General features: G+C 44.3%; 3 protein-coding genes across 9 annotated transcripts in view; 1 reads left to right on the forward strand and 2 right to left on the reverse strand.

The window, feature by feature from the left end:
- The window catches only part of LOC118495300 (nuclear factor 7, brain-like), a 1,057,410-nt gene that overhangs the window by 190,811 nt on the left and 846,025 nt on the right, over positions 1-20,574 (reverse strand). The gene's annotated exons all lie outside the window — the stretch shown is intronic.
- LOC116062608 (potassium voltage-gated channel subfamily KQT member 2) overlaps positions 1-20,574 on the forward strand; it is a 34,955-nt gene that overhangs the window by 5,029 nt on the left and 9,352 nt on the right. For 2 of the 7 annotated variants that reach the window (XM_036002397.1, XM_036002396.1), the window contains exons 5-14: positions 332-507; positions 4,563-4,688; positions 6,546-6,656; positions 7,191-7,286; positions 8,007-8,101; positions 8,203-8,271; positions 8,971-9,000; positions 14,209-14,288; positions 15,333-15,548; positions 16,239-16,347. In XM_036002397.1, coding sequence (XP_035858290.1) covers positions 332-507; positions 4,563-4,688; positions 6,546-6,656; positions 7,191-7,286; positions 8,007-8,101; positions 8,203-8,271; positions 8,971-9,000; positions 14,209-14,288; positions 15,333-15,548; positions 16,239-16,347 — 1,108 coding nt within the window. Of the gene's footprint in view, positions 1-331; positions 508-4,562; positions 4,689-6,545; positions 6,657-7,190; positions 7,287-8,006; positions 8,102-8,199; positions 8,272-8,970; positions 9,001-14,208; positions 14,289-15,332; positions 15,549-15,799; positions 15,848-16,238; positions 16,348-16,522; positions 16,549-20,574 lie in introns of all 7 variants that reach the window. The other 5 variants (XR_004897668.1, XR_004897669.1, XM_036002394.1 and 2 more) reach the window with 5 other exon arrangements.
- On the reverse strand, positions 10,163-11,844 carry LOC116062615 (nuclear factor 7, ovary-like). Its single transcript, XM_031317310.2, has 2 exons — positions 11,656-11,844; positions 10,163-11,571 (listed from the first exon to the last, which is right to left on the reverse strand). The coding sequence occupies exon 2, from the start codon at positions 11,552-11,554 to the stop codon at positions 10,169-10,171; it is 1,386 nt and encodes a 461-aa protein (XP_031173170.1). The 5' UTR covers positions 11,555-11,571; positions 11,656-11,844; the 3' UTR covers positions 10,163-10,168.

Consider the following 20,574-nt stretch of genomic DNA (forward strand, 5'->3'; position numbering starts at 1 on the left):
AATATTATTAGACAACATTCCTGGTATGCAGATGATACCCAGTTATATCTTTCATTTAAGCCAGATGAAACCAGTCAGTTAGTTAAACTTCAAACATGCATTAAGGACATCAAATCCTGGATGACCTTCAGTTTCCTGATGTTAAACTCTAAGGTACTCTGGATGGCATTGCCCTGGCTTCCAGCACTACTGTCAGAAATCAGCTCATAACAGCTCGTTCAAACGCTGTCTGCCTGCTTATATGTCTGTCTGTCTGTCTGTCTGTCTGCCTGCTTGTATGTCTGTCTGTCTGTCTGTCTGTTTATCTCCCTGTCTGCCTGTCTGTCTGCAGACATCATGGTGCTGATAGCGTCCATCTCAGTGTTGGCTGCAGGGACTCAGGGAAACGTCTTCGCTACTTCAGCCATCAGGTCGCTCCGCTTCCTTCAGATTCTGAGGATGATCCGGATGGACCGCCGGGGAGGAACCTGGAAACTGCTGGGGTCAGTCGTCTACGCCCACAGCAAGGTAACCTGGGAAATACCTGTTTTTCTGTCCGTCCGTTAGTCCGTCCCTTCGTCCGTCCATCCGTCCGTCTCTTACTAACAATCATTTTCATTCTTTATCAGTTTGCAGATTATTTTGCAGATTATTTTGAGTTCAAGGCCTGACTCTTTCAACATGGTTTAACCCCAACTCAATGTGCAATAAGTACAAAAAACATTGAATTCAATTTTATTTATTTGATCATGTTGGCGCACATACTGTCAGGGTGCAAGGCTGCTCTTAGCCAGGGAAGATACAGATGGTCCCATGACAAAGTCTTTAAAGCACTGGCGGAAATCTTGGAGCAGGAGAGACGGACAAAGCAACAGAATTACGTGAGACCAGGGCCATCCATCCAGTTCATCAGGGAGGGGGGGAAGCCTTCAGGCGGCACAATCAGCGGAGATGAGGGTGGACCTGGGGAGGAAACACTTTCCCCAGATTTCCAAACATCCCTGAGGCGTGATGTGTTCATTTGTTCTGAGGAGGCAAACATATCCTTGATTATCGTGATTGAATTAACGGTCCTGTGGGAAGACGGATGCGAAGAGGCCTCAGATAGGAAAGCCACCACTGTGGCTCAGTGGTTAGCACTTCTCCCTCACAGCAAGTTGGCACTGCAGGGTTTGATCCCTGTTCCGGGCAGGGCCTTTCTGTGTGGAGTTTGCGTGTTCTCCCTGTGTCTGCGTGGGTTTCCTTCAGGTGCTCCGGTTTCCTCCACCATAAAGACGTGCATGCTGGGTAACTAGGACTACAGTTGAAAATTAGCCGACTGGCTAACAGAAATGTTGATTAATGTGCATTGTCCTAAAAAAATAAAAAAAATAAATAAAATAAGTACCAGGAACTGGTCCAGCAATGCAGGGACAAAGGGTGGGGGACTGGCTGTGGGGGTTTCCCAGTGCAGTCGCTGTGGAAGACATTCATAGCTCTGGGAGAAGCAGGAAGGGAGAGGAAGACAGCTGCTTGCAGGTTAGTAGAGGCAGCAAACAGTGCCTCTTGTTGGCTCTGAAACAAGAGGGAGGAGTTAAGATGGAAGCCAGGAGAAGATGGGCAGTGACTGACCACCATTGCTATTCTGCCAACCAGAGGACGTTGTGTTTTAGGGTTGAAACATCCGATGATAGTTGGACACCAGCTGACGACATCTTTTTCTGGACCAAAGCTACAATCAGAAGTAAGTGACCGTAGATGATAGCATTTAGCTGTATCTAATGTTAACATCTAGCTGTATCTAACAGTATGTATGAAACATAAAACGGGTTCTTAGGGTCCAAGCTGGCGTCTTCAAATGTCTTGTTTTGTCGACACTCAAAACAATTTAATGAGAAATAAAAGAGATCAATTATTCTAATTGTTAAATAGTAGACAAACTGTATTGCTATCAACAAATAAATGACGTCCGATGTTTCCCAGAATTCTGCCAGTTCTCTCCATAAACATGAGTGGGAAGAGTGACGTAGTAACTCTATCTCCGTCTGCCATCGTACAACTGGTCGCAATAAGCCTTTTCTTCCAGTTGACCTTTGTCAAAATCACAACAACTGTGAAAAAAGAAATGTGTCTCCTCATCCGTCCAGAGACAGTAAATAGATACAGCAATTCAATTCAATTTTATTTATAGTATCAAATCATAACAAGTTATCTCAAGACACTTTACAGATAGAGTAGGTCTAGACCACACTCTATAATTTACAAGGACCCAACAATTCCCCCAGAGCTAAATTAGTAACAAGCATTTCTGGGACATGGATGCACACAGATGGAAAGAGAGAGGAAAGAAGAGCTCGGTGTGTCAAAGGAAGTCCCCCGGCAGTCTAAAACTATATCAGCATAATTAAGAGCTGGTCCGAGGGAAACCTGAGCCAGTTCTATAAGGGTTGGTAGATAAATCTGTAGTTATGAAGAGAAGCAGAGAAGAGAAGGGGTGACGGGTCTGGAGCGATATACCCTCCCCCAGTCGGTCTAGGCGAACACTGCAACGCCTCACTCCCTAACTATAAGCTTTATCAAAGAGGAGAGTTTTAAGTTTACTCTTAAATGTGGTGACGGTGTCTGCCTCCCGAACCCAGACTGGGAGCTGGTTCCACAGGAGAGGAGCCTGATAGCTAAATGCTCTGGCTCCCTTTCTACTTTTAGAGACTCTAGGAACCACAAGTAGCTCTGAATTCTGGGAGCGTAGTACTCTAGTGGGACAATAAGGTACTAAGAGCTCTTCAAGATATGATGGTGCCTTACAATTTAGAGCTTTGTAGGTCAGGAGAAGGATTTTAAATTCAATCCTGGATTTTACAGGAAGCCAATGCAGAGAAGCTAGTACAGGAGAAATATGATCTCTTTTCTTAGTTCTTGTCAGAACATGTGCTGCAGCATTCTGGATCAGCTGGAGAGTCCTAAGGGACTTATTTGAGCAACCTGATAGTAAGGAATTACAGTAGTCCAGCCTGGAAGTAACAAATGCATGGACTAGTTTTTCAGCATCGTTTTGAGACAGGATGTTCCTAGTTTTGGCAATGTTACAAAGGTGAAAATAGCTGTTCTTGAGATTTGTTTTAAGTGGGCATTAAAGGATATATCCTGATCAAAAATAACTCCTAGATTTCTGACAGTAGTACTGGAGGCCAGGCCAATGCCATCCAGAGTAGCTATATCTTTAGATAATGAAGTTAGGAGGTGTTTAGGGCCCAGCACAATAACTTCAGTTTTGTCTGAGTTTAACAGCAGAAAATTGTAGGTCATCCAGGTTTTGATGTCCTTAATGCATGCTTGAAGTTTAACTAACTGACTGGTTTCGTATGGCTTAATTAATAGGTATAATTGGGTATCATCTGCATAACATTGAAAGTTAATGGAGTGTTTCTAATAATATTGCCTAGAGGAAGCAGATATAAGGAGAATAGAATTGATCCAAGCAGCGACTTTACTTTCTCTGTAGATCATTTGGAACCAGCGGCCAGATTATCTCTCTGTTTTATAACTGATTCAGAGTGTCATGCTGTACAGCAGCCTATCTGCTAAACTTCAAACTAAGTTATACAATCAACTCAAAGTTTGCACTAAGCTCATTGGTCAACCTGTTGCACACTCCTTTCAAACAATCCACAAGAAAAGTGTGCTAAGACTCTCTATCAGCCTCTCCTCTGACTCCATGCATGTTTTACACTCTAGATACAATTTTCTGCCTTCTAACAGGCAATTAAGAGTCCCTTTGTTTAGACACAACAGGCTCAAGAACTCTTTTCTAGTCTATCCTGTTGCTAAACCAAACCAGTGTGCTGCCGATTAAGATCTGGATCCGAGGATATCATGAAACATGTTTCTTTGCCATGGCTGTGGATGTGCTTTCATCTTTGCACTAAATTTGTAATTGTTGTGTAACTGTGTGTATTTAAATTTTTATTTCTTCTCTTGAGCGGAGCTGCTTGGGAACGCAAAAATGAATTTCAGTGTAAACTGACAATAAAGTTGTATCGTATTGTCACCATGTTGAAGTCTGCAGTGTGTTTAAAGGTTTAAAGCTTGTGTTGTTGCTGTTGTTTGTGGAGCTGTTGCTTCCAACTATCTGTTTCTGGGTCAGGGAGGGACAGTTAGAACCTACGGAGCATTTGCAGACACGTAACCAGAGTTTACCCCTGTTACTAAGGTTAATACCTGTAGGAATCCCCTGTTACTAACAGTTATTAGCTCTGTTAACTAGAGGAGAACTCTGAGTTTAGAAACTGGGGGGAAGGTGTTTACATGGAGGCTGAGAAACATTAACCAGAATATAATCTGGTTTTTAAACTGCATGTAAACACACTCAGTGTTTCACTGGGTCAGCAGTATTTAAACTGCGTCAGCAGTTTGTAATGGTGCGTCAGCAGTTTTTGTTCTTTGGTATCATCTTCCTGACAGCCGATGGTTTCCATTGATCCGGGAATGTATCGATTAGGATTATTGATAACCTTAACTTCTAACCTCTATTCATGACTCTATCTCACTGTATTATGATGTCTCTCTGTGTGTCTGTGTGTCTGTCTGTCTGTCTGTCTCTGCAGGAGTTGATCACTGCGTGGTATATCGGCTTCCTGTGTCTCATTCTGGCCAGTTTCCTCGTTTATTTGGCAGAAAAAGAGGACAATGAACAGTTTGAGACGTATGCAGACGCCCTCTGGTGGGGACTGGTGAGACAAAACACACTAACACACACAAACAAACACTAATACACACTAATACACACTAACAGGTGTCCAGACACAGGTAAACCTGGTGAAATGTTGGGTTAGGGGATGTAATTGCTACTGAACGCTCTGTGTGTAACAGCCACACGGTAATGTGTGTAACAGCCACACGGTAATGTGTGTAACAGCCACACGGTAATGTGTGTAACAGCCACGGTAATGTGTGTAACAGCCACACGGTAATGTGTGTAACAGCCACGGTAATGTGTGTAACAGCCACACGGTAATGTGTGTAACAGCCACACGGTAATGTGTGTGACAGCCACACGGTAATGTGTGTAACAGCCACACGGTAATGTGTGTAAAATGTGTGTAACAGCCACATGGTAATGTGTGTAACAGCCACGGTAATGTGTGTGACAGCCACACGGTAATGTGTGTAACAGCCACACGGTTATGTGTGTAAAATGTGTGTAACAGCCACACGGTAATGTGTGTAAAATGTGTGTAACAGCCACACGGTAATGTGTGTAACAGCCACACGGTTATGTGTGTAAAATGTGTGTAACAGCCACACGGTAATGTGTGTAACAGCCACACGGTTATGTGTGTAACAGCCACACAGTTATGTGTGTAACAGCCACACGGTAATGTGTGTAAAATGTGCGTAACAGCCACACGGTAATGTGTGTAACAGCCACACGGTAATGTGTGTAAAATGTGTGTAACAGCCACACGGTAATGTGTGTAACAGCCACACGGTTATGTGTGTAACAGCCACACGGTAATGTGTGTAAAATGTGTGTAACAGCCACACGGTAATGTGTGTAACAGCCACACGGTTATGTGTGTAACAGCCACACGGTTATGTGTGTAACAGCCACACGGTAATGTGTGTAACAGCCACACGGTAATGTGTGTAACAGCCACACGGTAATGTGTGTAACAGCCACACGGTAATGTGTGTAAAATGTATGTAATAGCCACACGGTAATGTGTGTAACAGCCACACGGTAATGTGTGTAAAATGTGTGTAACAGCCACACGGTAATGTGTGTAACAGCCACACGGTAATGTGTGTAACAGCCACACGGTAATGTGTGTAACAGCCACGGTAATGTGTGTAAAATGTGTGTAACAGCCACACGGTAATGTGTGTAACAGCCACACAGTAATGTGTGTAACAGCCACACGGTAATGTGTGTAACAGCCACGGTAATGTGTGTAAAATGTGTGTAACAGCCACACGGTAATGTGTGTAACAGCCACACGGTTATGTGTGTAACAGCCACACGGTAATGTGTGTAACAGCCACACGGTAATGTGTGTAACAGCCACACGGTAATGTGTGTAACAGCCACACGGTAATGTGTGTAAAATGTATGTAATAGCCACACGGTAATGTGTGTAACAGCCACACGGTAATGTGTGTAAAATGTATGTAATAGCCACACGGTAATGTGTGTAAAATGTGTGTAACAGCCACACGGTAATGTGTGTAACAGCCACACAGTAATGTGTGTAACAGCCACACGGTAATGTGTGTAACAGCCACGGTAATGTGTGTAACAGCCACACGGTAATGTGTGTAACAGCCATACGGTAATGTGTGTAACAGCCACACGGTTATGTGTGTAACAGCCACACGGTTATGTGTATGCCTTCAAACTGATCTGATGCAGAGTTTGAAACATGATAAAATCACTTTAGGAAGATAAGGTTTAGTGTCAGAGTTTAAGTCTAATATTTAGTTTGAAGGTAAAGTGAAGCTTTGTGTTTTTATTGGACAGTTTACGTAACAAATCTCTAGATGGAGAGATCTATGTAGCAATCTGATTGGTCTGTGTTTGTCTTTTTCAGATCACCTTGACAACCATCGGATACGGAGACAAGTTCCCGATCACCTGGAACGGACGTCTGCTGGCTGCTACCTTCACTCTGATCGGAGTTTCTTTCTTCGCTCTGCCCGCTGTGAGTCACCTGATCTTTACCTGTCTGTCTGTCTGTCTGTCTATCTCTCTAACATGTCTGTCTCGCTGTCTGCCTCTCTTACCTGTCTGCCTCTCTTACCTGTCTGCCTCTCTAACCTGTCCCTCTAACCTGTCTGTCTCTCTGCCTGACTGTCTAACCTGTCTGTCTCTCTGCCTGTCTGTCTCTCTAACCTGTCTGTCTATCTGCCTGTCTGTCTCTCTAACCTGTCAGTCTCTCTGCCTGTCTGTCCGTCTGTCTACCCTGTCTGTCTCTATCTAACCTGTCCCTCTAACGTGTCTGTCTCTCTGCCTGTCTGTCTAACCTGTCAGTCTCTCTGCCTGTCTGTCCGTCTGTCTACCCTGTCTGTCTCTATCTAACCTGTCCCTCTAACGTGTCTGTGTCTCTGCCTGTCTGTCTCTCTAACCTGTCTGTCTCTCTCTAACCTGTCTCTTTAACCTGTCTGTCTCTCTGCCTGTCTGTTTCTCTCTAACCTGTCTCTCTAACCTGTCTACTCTCTGCCTGTCTGTCTCTCAGGGGATCCTGGGTTCTGGTTTTGCCCTGAAGGTTCAGGAGCAGCACCGACAGAAACACTTTGAGAAGAGAAGAAACCCGGCAGCTGGACTCATCCAGGTGACGCAACACTGCCCTCTTCTTCTTCTTCTTCTTCTTCTTCTTCTTCTTCATAATCATAATCATATAATAATCATAATATCCTAAGCCATGACCCATTGAAACCAACATATTCCTCTTAATGAAACATGAAATGTGAATACGGACAGGAAACCTATTCATTCAGTGTGACATACGGTGCGTACTCACCGGTGGAGCGAATATCTGCTTTGCTTTAATTGTGTGAGTTTATTTGTTGATCATATCGGGATCATTTGGGTTTAATCATGCCGGTGTAAAGCTACAGGAACCAATACCGTTTCTTTCCATCATCAACATGTCTGAAATAACCACTCACTTGTGGAAGTCCCAGATACGTCTAAAAATCAAACGTCTGGATGAATCACATTATCTGGCCATCCAACCAGCAGCAGACCTTGTTTTGACCGTTTCTTCAGTATTGCAGTAATCCAGTGATAGTTGTCTGTACATCCTTCAGGATCTGCTGAGTCATCGTTCAGCCAAAATCACCCACACACAGATTAAAGATTAAAATGACTGAGCAGATCAGGTGATGTTAAAAAAGAGAGAAATTCAGTCTAGACGAAGCCAAAGACTTAAACTAAACTGTTTAACATCTCCAGAGTAGGGCTTTTAGTTTGAAAATCCCCGGAGTCAAGGGGATCCTTCCTCCTCTGTCAGCACCTGTTTCCATGGAAACAACCATGTCTGTCACTACAGGCGGCGTGGAGGGTTTACGCCACCAATCTGAGCCGAACTGATCTGAATTCTACCTGGGACTATTACGAGAGGACTGTCTCAGTCCCCATGTATAGGTGAGACGACACCTATCCTACCTACAGACACAATTCTTGCATTCTAGATTATGATATTATTTTAACAGCACATGTCATCATGAATCATTCTGTGTCAGCAGGTTGATTCCTCCTCTCAATCAGCTGGATTTACTGAGGAACCTCAAGAACAAATCAGGACTCTCATTCAGGTCTGAGAAGTTTACAAAGTGTTGCTACAATGCAAAATACTTTTGCTGGTTTATAAATCACAAAACGGTTTAGGGCCAAAATACCACCCAGACCTCTCAGGTCGTCTGGGACAGGTCTGCTTGTTGTCCCCAGAGTCAGAACTAAACAGGGGGAAGCAGCATTTAGTTTTTATGCTCCATATATCTGGAACAAACTCCCAGAAAACTGCAGGTCTGCTGCAACTCTCAGTTCTTTTAAATCAAGGCTGAAGACCTATCTATTTGATGTTGCCTTTCTTTAAATAACTTCATTTCTTATACTGAAGTTGCATTGTTGACACTGTATGACAATCTATATAAGCATATAAAGAGAAATTCCTATTTTATCTGCTTTTATATATTTAACTGTTTTAATTGCTCTTCAATGTTTCATTTCTTATACTGCACTGTAACTTTTATTCTTGTATTTTATCTGTTTTAAATTTTTTAATCTGTTTTCATGTAAAGCACTTTGAATTGCCCTGTTGCTGAAATGTGCTATACAAATAAAGCTGCCTTGCCTTGCTACGACAACGACTGCAGGATTCTTAAACAACTGAAAAATGTCCAACTAGAATCCATAAAATTCTTCTTAATTCGATAGTTAATGATAACAACCTGTCTGTCTGTCTGTCTGTCGGTCTCTCTAACCTGTCTGTCTGTCTGTCTGTCTGTCCCCAGGAAGGATGTCCAGCCTGAACAGTCCCCCAGGTCAGTGTCCACTCTCTGATACTAACTAAAGACAGACTGAATCGGTTTGTCCTCCATGTATTAATAATCATGCCGAATTTGTCCGATGATGTTGTTACACCTGATTGTTTAATGATCCAACAAGTCCTCCAAACCATATGAGAATACCGGTCGTTTATTCCTCTTTAGTCTAACTACAACATATGAAATACTACGGCAGTAATATTTAAAAGAGCTACTGTTTATAACAGATATTTTGATAGCAGCTATGTTCAAACTGCAGACGGATGACCAAAGTTTCTGACTGCCAGAAGTCCAACAGTTCGTCTGAGAGCTGATGAGAGGAGACTGTCCTCTCCCTGAAAAACTCCCCCATAAATTCCAGCATCATTCTGACCTATATTTATGTTTGTAGTGGTGGCGCCCTCTAGTAGCCGCAGTAGTTCTGATGCAGATCTGGTGCAGATCAAATGACCTGAATGAACTTTGCTCTGACTGAAAGTGAACAAAACGCTGGAAAAAGCTTGTGACGCTTTACCACTTAAGACTACTTTAGACACTTTAGTGAAGATAGTATATCTGTACTGATGTAGTATGAATTATTTATTAATGATTAACGAATGATTTGTAAACCTTTAAAACATCTGGAAAGTTATTATACAGTTAATGATTATAATTCCTTGTTAATGGTTAATAAATACTTTGTAAAGCATTATTTAGATATTAGTCAACAAATAATCAGTAATCATTTCTTTTTGACATGATAATTATAATGTGTTACCTAAATGACAACATGAACTAATGACCCTTCTGTAAGATTAACTTTCACCAACAACAATCAATAATCTGGAATAAACAGTGTTATTATAATTATAATGTGTGTTGAAGTTACAGGATGTTAATCACCTCACTGTGAACATATTAATTCATAAGATAAATGACTAAAAGATTCATCAACATAAAATATTCAGACAGCAGTTCACTGTTGATATATGGTTGTTGGTTATAAATGTTTAAATGTTCCATGGATTAACAAACAGTCAAAGTTTAACAGTGAAAAGCCTCTTAAAGAAAACATCACTTTAAAGATATAATTTATAATCAAAGGGAAGCCACCCCCCCCCCACCCCCCACCCCACCACTACTGATTTTAGCTGTTTGACCTTTTTAAATAAATCCTGAAAATAATCTATTCCTGTTGTACAGTCACACAGACCTGCACTGGTAATATCTTCACTTTATAATCAGTGTCAATGAATGGAAACATCCTCTCAGTGAAAGTGTGTGTGAAGGTGTGTATGTGTGTGTTAGTATCAAGATCAGAGAACGACAGCTTTCCTCTGTTCCAGTCCAGAGTCACTTGGATCCTCTGGAGCTTCTTCTGCACAAAGAGATCAGTGACTGGATCTGGTGGTGACCATGCTGAGTATTTACCTTCATCGAACCATAAGCAACAAAATCCAGATGTTATGTCTCCCTTCGTCTGGACAGACTCTGCTAACACACCCAGTATCCAGGCTGTACTGTCTCCAACCTCGACATCCCAGCTGTGAGTCCCTGAGTTAAAGCCCTCAGAGCCCAGGACAGAGGGGTAATCATCAATCCTCTCTGGATTATCAGGAAGCTTCTTATATTCTCCTCGTCTCACACTGGTCAGATCTTCAGACAGGATGAGCCTTGAACCAGCAGTGTTTGGGTCCAGAACCAGAGGAGTGTAGGAGACCATGTCCTTCATCTTGTTCCAGATGTTGAAGCTCAGGTTGCCCAGGTGTTTGGCCTCGTCTATCAGAGCTCCTGGGAGCAGCTGTGGATCATCCAGCAGGGGGCGCTGCTGGACTCTTTCCACTGCAGCCTTGTAGTTGATCAGGAATGACACGTCTTCAGCTCTCAGCAGCTCCTCTGTGGCTCTGACTGTGTCTGAAAGAGCTGCTATCTCTCTGCTCAGAGCCTCCATCTTCTCCTTCATCCTCTGACTCTTCTGCTCCTCTTCCTCCCTCAGTGCAGCCATCCTGGCCTCCTCATCCTCTTCTAGAAACTGGTGAAGCTTCTTAAACTGATCCTTAATCTGTGTCTCTGTGCGTCGGGCCTGAACCTTCATGTGTTCTGCTGTTTGAGCAAACTTCACTTTAACTTGTTCAAAAACCTTCAACTTCTCCTTTAAGGGCTCCAGAGTTTCCTGAAGTTTCTTCTTGTGTTGTCGTGCAGCTTCATCGATGGGTCTGAATCTGTGGTTGGAGTGTTTTTCTGAATCTCTGCAGACGACACAAACTGGCTGCTGATGGTCCAGACAGAAGAGTTTGAGTTTCTCAGAGTGCAGACTGCAGATAGCCTCTGAAACTCTCTGATCGCTCTTCAATAAGAAGACCTCACACATGTTCTTTAACACCCGGTTTAACGGTGGTTCATCCTTTGAAGATCTTCTCTTACAAACTGGACAGTCTCTGATCGGTCTATCTGTCCACCAGCTCTGCAGACAGTCTTTACAGAAGCTGTGGCTACATGACAGAAGAACAGGACCTCTAAAGACTTCATGACAGACCGGACAGCAGAGATCCTCCTCTGATCTGGAAGCCATTTAGTCTCTGAGTGAAGCTGAAAACACAGCAGACAGAAAGTCTAGTCAGTCAAGGCTCCCCTCCCTCCTCTACTAACTTCACAGTTTTTAGTCCAACTCACCTTCAGCGTGTGGAGAGTCAGCAGGTTGAAGCAGCAGTGTTGTAGTTTTCCATGTTTCTCTCCTGTAGCTGAACTCACTCAGAGGAAGTTGTTAGTTTGGTCTGAAGGTGAATCTGATCCTCTGTTTTTCAGTCTGTGTCTCTCTTTAATTCAATTCAATTCAATTTTATTTTAGTATCAAATCATAACAAGAGTATTCTCAAGACACTTTACAAATAGAGTAGGTCTAGACCACTCTATAATTTACAAAAGACCCAACAATTCACCCAAGAGCAAGCATTTAGTGCAACAGTGGCAAGGAAAAACTTTCTTTTGGGCAGAAACTTCGGACCAGCAGGGCGTTGCAGGGCACCACCTGTCTATACCTGTCTATACTTTGTATATCGCATTGCATTTTTCTGCTCTTCTTGCACTTCTGGTTAGACGTAAAATGCATTTCGTTGTCTTTGTACTTGTACTCTGCACAATGACAATAAAGTTGAATCTAATCTAATCTAATCTAATTTCCAGGCATATCAGGGCGTAGCAGGGCTAATCAGGGCGTAGCAGTTTATATTAGGGTGTAGCAGTGCATATCAGGGCGTAGCAGGGCACATCAGGGCGTAGCAGTATATATTAGGGCGTAGCAGTGCATATCAGGGCGTAGCAGTACATATCAGGGCGTAGCATGGTATATCGGGGCATATCAGGGCGAAGCAGGGCATAGCAGGGCGTAGCAAAGCATAGCAGGACGTATCAAGGCATAGCAGGGCATATCAGGGCGTAGCAGGGCATAGCAGGGTGTAGCAGGGCATAGCAGGGCATTGCAGCGCACTGCAGGGCATAGCAGGTCGTTGAAGGGTGTTGCAGGGTGTAACAGGGCACAGCACGGCGCGGAGCAGGACCACGGCGACAGCTGCAACCGTGATTTAGGTGCCACCCTAATCCAGGTAAAACTGCGAGGCGAGAAAACATCAGGACTCCGGGGAATAAGCTCCCCAGAGCTACGTTAGTAACAAGCATTTCTGGGAAATGGATGCACACAGATGGAAAGAGAGAGGAGAGAGGAGCTCAGTGTGTCAAAGGAAGTCCCCCGGCAGGTCCAAGGCAAACCTGAGCCAGTTCTATAAGGGTTGGTAGATGAATATGAAGAGAAGCAGAGGACGAAGAACAAACTGTTTCCTGGTTTGTCTCAGGTGAGGGGTGGAGCTCTGTCACGCCTCTTCTGCTAAATGTTGCTTCACCTGTAACACAGGGGTGTGTCTCATTCCTGAGTGGTGATGCTGGATATGTAGACTGATGCAACAGATATGGTTATGTTCAAAATAAGTTTGAATGTAGTGGAGGAGTAAAAAAAAACCATATCAGACAGACAGCTCAGCCATTCCTTGAAACTTACGTTCACATTGAGTCTTTGTTCTTGTAAATCTCTGGTTCAGTTTGTGGATTCAGCTGCTGGTTGAAGTGGTAGTGTCCCAGTATTCCCAGTACTCTCTGCTGTAGATGTCCTCTCTCAGTGGAAGTGGTAGTGTCCCAGTATTCCCAGTACTCTCTCCTGTAGATGTCCTCTCTCAGTAGAAGTGGTAGTGTCCCAGTATTCCCAGTACTCTCTCCTGTAGATGTCCTCTCTCAGTAGAAGTGGTAGTGTCCCAGTATTCCCAGTACTCTCTCCTGTAGATGTCCTCTCTCAGTAGAAGTGTTGGTCCGAAGGTGTGTCTTATTGTGTGTGAGGTAGAATAACAAGCTGTTTCCTTGTTCATCTCAGGTTGTTCATCATTCTAGTTTGTCAGGTTGAGTTTCATTCCACACTGATTAATCATTTCTTTAGTCCCCATCACAAACTGTAAATTACCCATATCCTCGGAGGGTTTGGAGGAGGGGACGACATACCACCCATATCCTCAGAGGGTTTGGGGGGGGGACGACATACCACCCATATCCTCGGAGGGTTTGGGGGGGGGGACGACATACCACCCATATCCTCAGAGGGTTTGGGGGGGGGACGACATACCACCCATATCCTCGGAGGGTTTGGGGGGGGGGACGACATACCACCCATATCCTCGGAGGGTTTGGGGGGGGGGGACGACATACCACCCATATCCTCGGAGGGTTTGGGGGGGGGGACGACATACCACCCATATCCTCGGGCGGTTTGGTACTGATTGTCTAGTTGTAGTAAATGTACAGTTGAACATCGAGGTGAGCATTAACTTTTGCTTCCCGACTGTTCTCTGAAATGGTTAAAGGGTAACTACCAGTTTTCTTTCAACCTGGGCCCCGTTCACGTTTATTGGACAAGAAGCAAGGCTCTACAGTTGCCCCATTAGGTTACATTGTAGCTTGGTTCGGGCCGGCTCGTCATTGTGATCTCGCTCAATACTGGACCAAATTCAAAGATGTTTGGTCCCATCAGTCTATAAGACACAAATGCAAAACAGTAGTTACCCTTTAACACAGGCTTTGTGTTTCCACGTTGCATATTAACTTCTTTTTTTTAAATCAAGCTTTTTCGAAAGATTAGGTTCGAAAAAGCTTGATTTTAAATAAATGTGTGGGTCTGTGTCCCTGCAGTCAGAAGGTCAGTCTGAAGGAGAGGGTCTTCTCGTCTCCCCGGAGTTCAGGAACCAAAGGGAAAGGTTCCCCTCAGCACGGTGGGCCTTCTGTTTCTAAATGTTGTCACAAAGAACTATCAGATTATTGTCATCTGCAGCAGTGGAAGAAGTATTCAGATCCTTTACTTCAGTAAAAGTACTAATACCACACTGTATAAATACTCTGTTACAGTAAAAGTGTGTAAGTATCATCAGGAGAATGTAGTTAAAGTATTAAAACCTTGTGAAGTAAAGGATCCAACCAGTTGTGTGTGTAATGGTCTGATCAGCTGGACTTATATTGTTGGCTAGTTTACTTTAGAATCAAACATCAGATTTATAAACTACATGTGTTTTGTGTGCAGAAATCTTAATTTGTAAAGTAACTAGTAACTAAAGCTGTAACAGATGAACGTAGTGGAGTAAAAAGTACAATATTTCTCTGAAATGTAGTGGAGTAGAAGTAGAAAGTGGCATGAAAAGAAAAGACTCAAGTAAAGTACAAGTACCTCAACATTTGGACTGAAGTACAGTACTGGAGTTAATGTACTTAGTTACATTCCACCACTGATCATGTGTTTCCTGTGGTGTTGAAGTTTAGTTTCCGTTTAGTTTATTTGAGGTGGAGGTTTGGTTCTGGTCACATATCTTTTGTTTTCCACAGTCAGTAACATTTGTAGGCCTACTGGACTGAATGAACAGACAGGACAGTCACAGCAAGTTGTTTAGTTTAGTTTGGTTTGTATAGACTTGATCTTGTTTACTGGATGTACTGTACAGTCCTGGGATAAAGACTTGCATGTCCTTCTCCTTCCCTTCCACTATCTGCGATATTTATTCTGCATGGGACCCCGTCGCTGCATCCTTGGCTTAGCGCCGCCATGGAAAGCTGTGATTGGTTTAAAGAAAGAAAGTAGCTTGCTAGCTCGAAGTATGTTGTTGTTCCCCATAGGGAAGGGGTTTTGAAAACAGAAACACACAGAGAGTGGACAGGCTTTATCCTGGAAATTTGATTCCATTGATCCAGACTACAGGACAACAAACCATAATCTGGCGTGTCCCATTATTGACCTCCTTCTTTGCTTCCCTACTTTCTGTCTCCAGGGACTCCCACCGTTGGATCCGGTGGTACTCCTGGTGTTGGTCCTGGAGGTCCTGGAGTCCTGGGGAGCGTCCAGGCCCTGCGACGGTCCCCCAGCTTGGAGCCCAGTCTGGAGGACAGTCCCAGCAAGGTTCCAAAGAGCTGGAGCTTTGGAGAACGTAGCAGAACCCGACAGGCCTTCAGGATCCGAGGAGCTGCCTCCCGCCAAAACTCTGAAGGTAAGAGCCAATCAGAACAATCTGCAAAACTGCACAACAATCAAAACTCCTCCAGGACCCTAACAATAGCTTTAGCGAGCCTGGAGGATTCATCATTAACAAACTGAGGTTGATCTGATGAATAGATGGATCACGTTAGAATACCGTGCCCCAAAGAGCGAGCTCTGGATTTAGCCCTTAGATGATGTAGTGATGATGAGTAGAGTATGATCTTCCTCTGATGAAGGTTTGTCTCCTCTCTCCTCCTGCAGTGCTGATAGAGATGCAGGACGAAGAGTTCAGACAGAAGAGCTCCCCAGGTCAGCGCACACACGCATGCACACAAGCAGGCACACACGCACACAAGCAAACAATCATGCACGCACACACAAACACAGGCACGCACGCACACACGCATGCGCACGTTGTTTTATTTGACATAGTCCTCGTTTGGAGCATATTGCTGAATAAAGTTGTGTTCAATCAAATTACCACAAACTGGGACGTAATGTTTCAGCACAGAAGGTCACTGGACTTCAATTCAACTTTATTTATAGTGTCAAATCATTACAGATGTTATTTCAACACTTTACAGTAGGAGTAAGTCACACCGTCCCGGGTAATGCAGCCATAATCAGGACATAATAAGTTAATATGTTTCATCCAGGTACAGCTCAATGTTTCACACACACTGCAATGTTGTTGTTTCAGACGCCAGCCTGCCAGGAGAAGACATGGCCGACGACAACAAGAGCTGCCACTGCGAGTTCGTCCCACAGGATCTGACCCCGGGGTTAAAGGTCACCATCAGGGCCATCTGGTACCAACCGTCTTTTCCTTTTCATTCACAACATCATTTCTTTTATCAGTTTATCTGCTTGTCATTCATCGCTTTACTCATTGTTTATTTGCCGTTATTATTCACTGAACTCATTCTGCTTTTTATTCATGTTATTTTTGTTTTTGTTTTTTTCTTTTATTTGTGCTCACCACAGGCTCAAAGGTTACCATCAGCTGTTGGGTAAGACCAGTCAGTCTGACCTCCAGTTAGCTTCATAGTTTCTGTTGTTGCTGTTTTCTGTTGTCTGTTATTATTATTATTAGTATTATTGTACGTACATTGAAAAGTCATAAAAAGTCATAGTATAGTATGTAGAAAAGTCATAAAAAGTCATATAATAGTATGTAGAAAAGTCATAAAAAGTCATAGAATAGTATGTAGAAAAGTCATAAAAAGTCATAGAATAGAATGCCTTTTATTGTCACTATACACATGTACAACAAGATTAAAAGCAATTCCTTTTTCCAGTGCCAACATGTTCGTAAAAGAAATGTAACAACATGAGATAAAATAGTAGTGCAAAAAAAGAGTGGTGGTGGTAAGGTGCACAGTTCTAAGACATATACATATATAAAAAAAATAAAAAGATAAGTATGGTTTTATATACAGTGTGATATGCAGTGTGGAGTAATGATATTGCACAGTATACAGATATTGCACATTAATGAAATTGCACAGTATTATCAATATTATCGAAAGTATTAAATATTAAATATTGCACAGTAGGTTGGTAGAAGAGAGTCCAGGGGTTGGGGGTTAGAGGTTAGACTGTGAAGTCAGTGCATGTGTGAGTTCTAAGTGGTTATGGCTTTTGGGAAGAAACTGTTCTTGAATGTGTTGGTCCTTGTTCTGATGCACCTGTAGCGCCTCCCTGAGGGCAGCAGGTCAAACAGATCAGAGACAGGGTGGGAGCTGTCCTTGGTGATGTTTTCAGCTTTGCTGAGGCAACGGGAGGTGTAAATGTCCATCAGGGAGGGGAGAGGGCAGCCAATTATCTTCTGTGCTGCCTTTACTACTCTCTGAAGCCTCTCCTTGTCTGACACGGTGCAGCTGCCGTACCATACTGTGATACAGTACATCAGCAGGCTCTCGATGGACAAGCAGTAGAAGATCAACAGCAGGTTGGAGTCCAGGTTGGGCTTCCTGAGGACCCTCAGGAAGTGTAGCCGCTGTTGAGCCTTCTTGATGACCGCTGTGATGTTGTCTGTCCAGGAGAGGTCAGCGGAGATGAGGACGCAGAGAAACCAGAAGGTGTGGACCCTCTCCACACACTTGCCGCTGATGTACAGAGGGGCTAGTTCGGTGCTGTTTTTCCTGAAGTCAACAATGATCTCCTTTAGGGATGTCACGAGTCCTGATCCGACTTTATAATACCTCCAGACTGCAGACATACTCACGCTTTCCGCTTCAAGCTGCTTCCGTGTTCTACTTTGCCGGCATTTAACCAATAGCGTCTCTGCAACAAAGTGATGTCATGCTGCACGCGTTGCTGTTTCTATGTGGAGTCAAAAGGGTCTAGCTCTGTGCCACCGCATAACTATAGATGTGTTAAAAAAATAATGAGAATATATATACATATATATTCCAGTCCTGATCGGGAGGTAACGTCTGATTCCGATCGAGTCTGAAACCATGTGATCGGGCCCGATTTCCGATCACGTGATCGGATCTGGACATCCCTAATCTCCTTGGTTTTCTTGGTGTTCAGAGCCAGGTTGTTCTCTGAGCACCAGGCTGCCAAGTTCAGGACCTCCTCTCTGTAGGCTGCCTCGTCTCCCTTTGAGATGAGTCCGACCACTGTGGTGTCGTCAGCAAACTTGACGATGAGGTTGTTGTTGTGGGCCGGACTGCAGTCGTGGGTGTAGATAGATAGATAGACATAGAGATACTTTATTTATCCTGAAGGAAATTAAGGTGTCCAATAGCTTATACACAACATACATACACATAGGCACACAGACATATGACATCCACGCACACATACTACAAAAATACAAAGAAAGATATCAATAGTGTGCCCTTACAGTAAAGTTTGGTTGTAGCATGTTTAAAGGAGCAGTGTGGAAAAAATGCAGAAAGGTGCAATGGTATCATAGTGCAAGAGAGTGTCAGTGCAAATTCTATATCTATTCAAGTACAACAGGCTACACAATATATCAAAAATAGAATAAACATTACTTATCTATACATAGACACTAGTAAAAGACTTGAAGAAAAGTGTAAGTTAAAGTTGAAAACTGTCCATACAGACAAAAAGACAGCGTGGTGTATTGACCATACAGGCAAGCTAGCAAAATGGGCAGATGGCTAATATAGCCAGTAAGGGAGTCAGACAGTGCCAATCAGTCCAGTCCAGGGTAGTCCAGGGTAGTTTATGTGTATGTATAAAGGCACTCAGATGAAGGCATGGTACAAAGGGCAGTGTGCAGAGCAGACTTAAACACTTAAGTCATTCACACTCCTCCCCTTCTTGTGTAGCATTGAAGAGCGTAATGGCCCTAGGGACAAAGGACCTACGCAGTCAGTTTTGCAAGACAGAGACAGGAGCCTACTACTGAACATGCTCTTCTGCTTGGAGAAAGTGGTGTGCAGGGGGTGGCAATCATTGTCCATTATAGAGAGCAGTCTCTTCAGGGTCCTCTTATCTGCAACTGATGTCAGTGACTCCAGCTCCATGCCCACCACAGAGCCAGCTTTTCTCACCAGCCTGTCCAGTTGTCCAGCATCCCTCTTCCTAGTGCTGCCTCCCCAACATACCACAGCATAGAAAAGGACACTGGCCAGAGACCAGAGACAGTACAGGAGGGGGCTCAGCACACAGCCCTGTGGGGAGCCGGTGCTCAGCGTGCGAGTGGAGGAGAGGTGGGGGCCGAGTCTCACCGACTGGGGCCGGTTGGTGAGAAAGTCTTTTATCCAGGCACATGTGAGATGGGGGAGGCTGAGAGTGACCAGTTTGGTGATGAGAACGTCTGGAATGATTGTATTGAAAGCTGAGCTGTAATCCACAAAGGACGTAGCTCTGCTGCTGCTCCAGGTGGCTCAGTACCAGAGTGGGGAGCTACGACGGTGGCATCCTCTGTGGATCTGTTCACGCGATATGTGAACTGATAGGGGTCGAAGTCCGGGGGGAGATAGTCCTTGATGTGCTGAAGAACCAGTCTCGAAGCACTTCATGATTACCGGAGTGAGGGCCACAGGACGATAATCATTTAGGCTGGTGATGGGAGACTTCTTCGGCACTGGGATGGTTGTGGCTGATTTTAGGCATGGCGGGATGACTACCTGAGCCAGGGAGAGGTTGAAGATCCTGCTGAAGATGGAGGCGAGCTGGTGGGCACACACTCTGAGCACCTTGCCAGGTACTTCCTGGGGTTCAGTGCTAGGAGCACCTGTCTGACATCGTGCTCCCTCACAGTGAGTGGAGTGGTGCAGGAACCAGGTGGGGATGGGGGCAGGGCTAGAGTGGTGCAGGAACCAGATGGGGATGGGGGCAGGGCTAGAGTGGTGCAGGAACCAGATGGGGGTGGAGGCAGGGCTGGGGCAGATGAGTGCTGCTGTTGTGATGTCTCAAAGCGAGCAAAGAAGCAATTTAGCTCCTCTGCCAGCGGTGCACTCAGGTCCCCTGTTGTCGCATCACAGCCTCTGTAGTTTGTGATGTCTTATATACCCTGTCACACCTCCCGTGTGTTGTTGCTTGACAGGTGGGACTCTATACTCCTCTTGTGGTCTGCCTTGGCTTTCTTAATACCACTTTTCAGGTCGGCTCGAGCAGTCCTGTACAGAGCTCTGTCACCTGACCTGAAGGAAGCGTCGAGAGCTCTGAGGAGTGTGCAGAAATGGTTGGTCACCCAAGGTTTCTGGTTTGGGAAAACCCAAATTATTTTGTCCACAGTCACATTTCCAATACAGAACTTGATGTAGTCCAGTACTGTTCCTGTGAACTAGCTCCTGGTGTTCAAATAAGTCTAAGTATGTCTGGCTGAAACAGTCCTGTAGTTTGGAGAGTGCATTTTCAGGCCAGGTTGTAAAGTTGTAAAGTCTTTATGGTGGGCCTGGCACTGCGTCTGAGGGGTTGTAGGCTGGGGAGAGCAGGAGAGAGAGATGGTCTGACTGGCCAAGGTGGGGGAGGGGTATGGCTCTGTTCGCGTGCTTAATGTTGGAGAAAACATGATCTAGAGTGTTCTCTCCTCTAGTAGGACACTTGAC

Source organism: Sander lucioperca, chromosome 6 (genome assembly GCF_008315115.2).
Source record: "Sander lucioperca isolate FBNREF2018 chromosome 6, SLUC_FBN_1.2, whole genome shotgun sequence".
Classification (NCBI taxonomy): Eukaryota; Metazoa; Chordata; class Actinopteri; order Perciformes; family Percidae; genus Sander; species Sander lucioperca.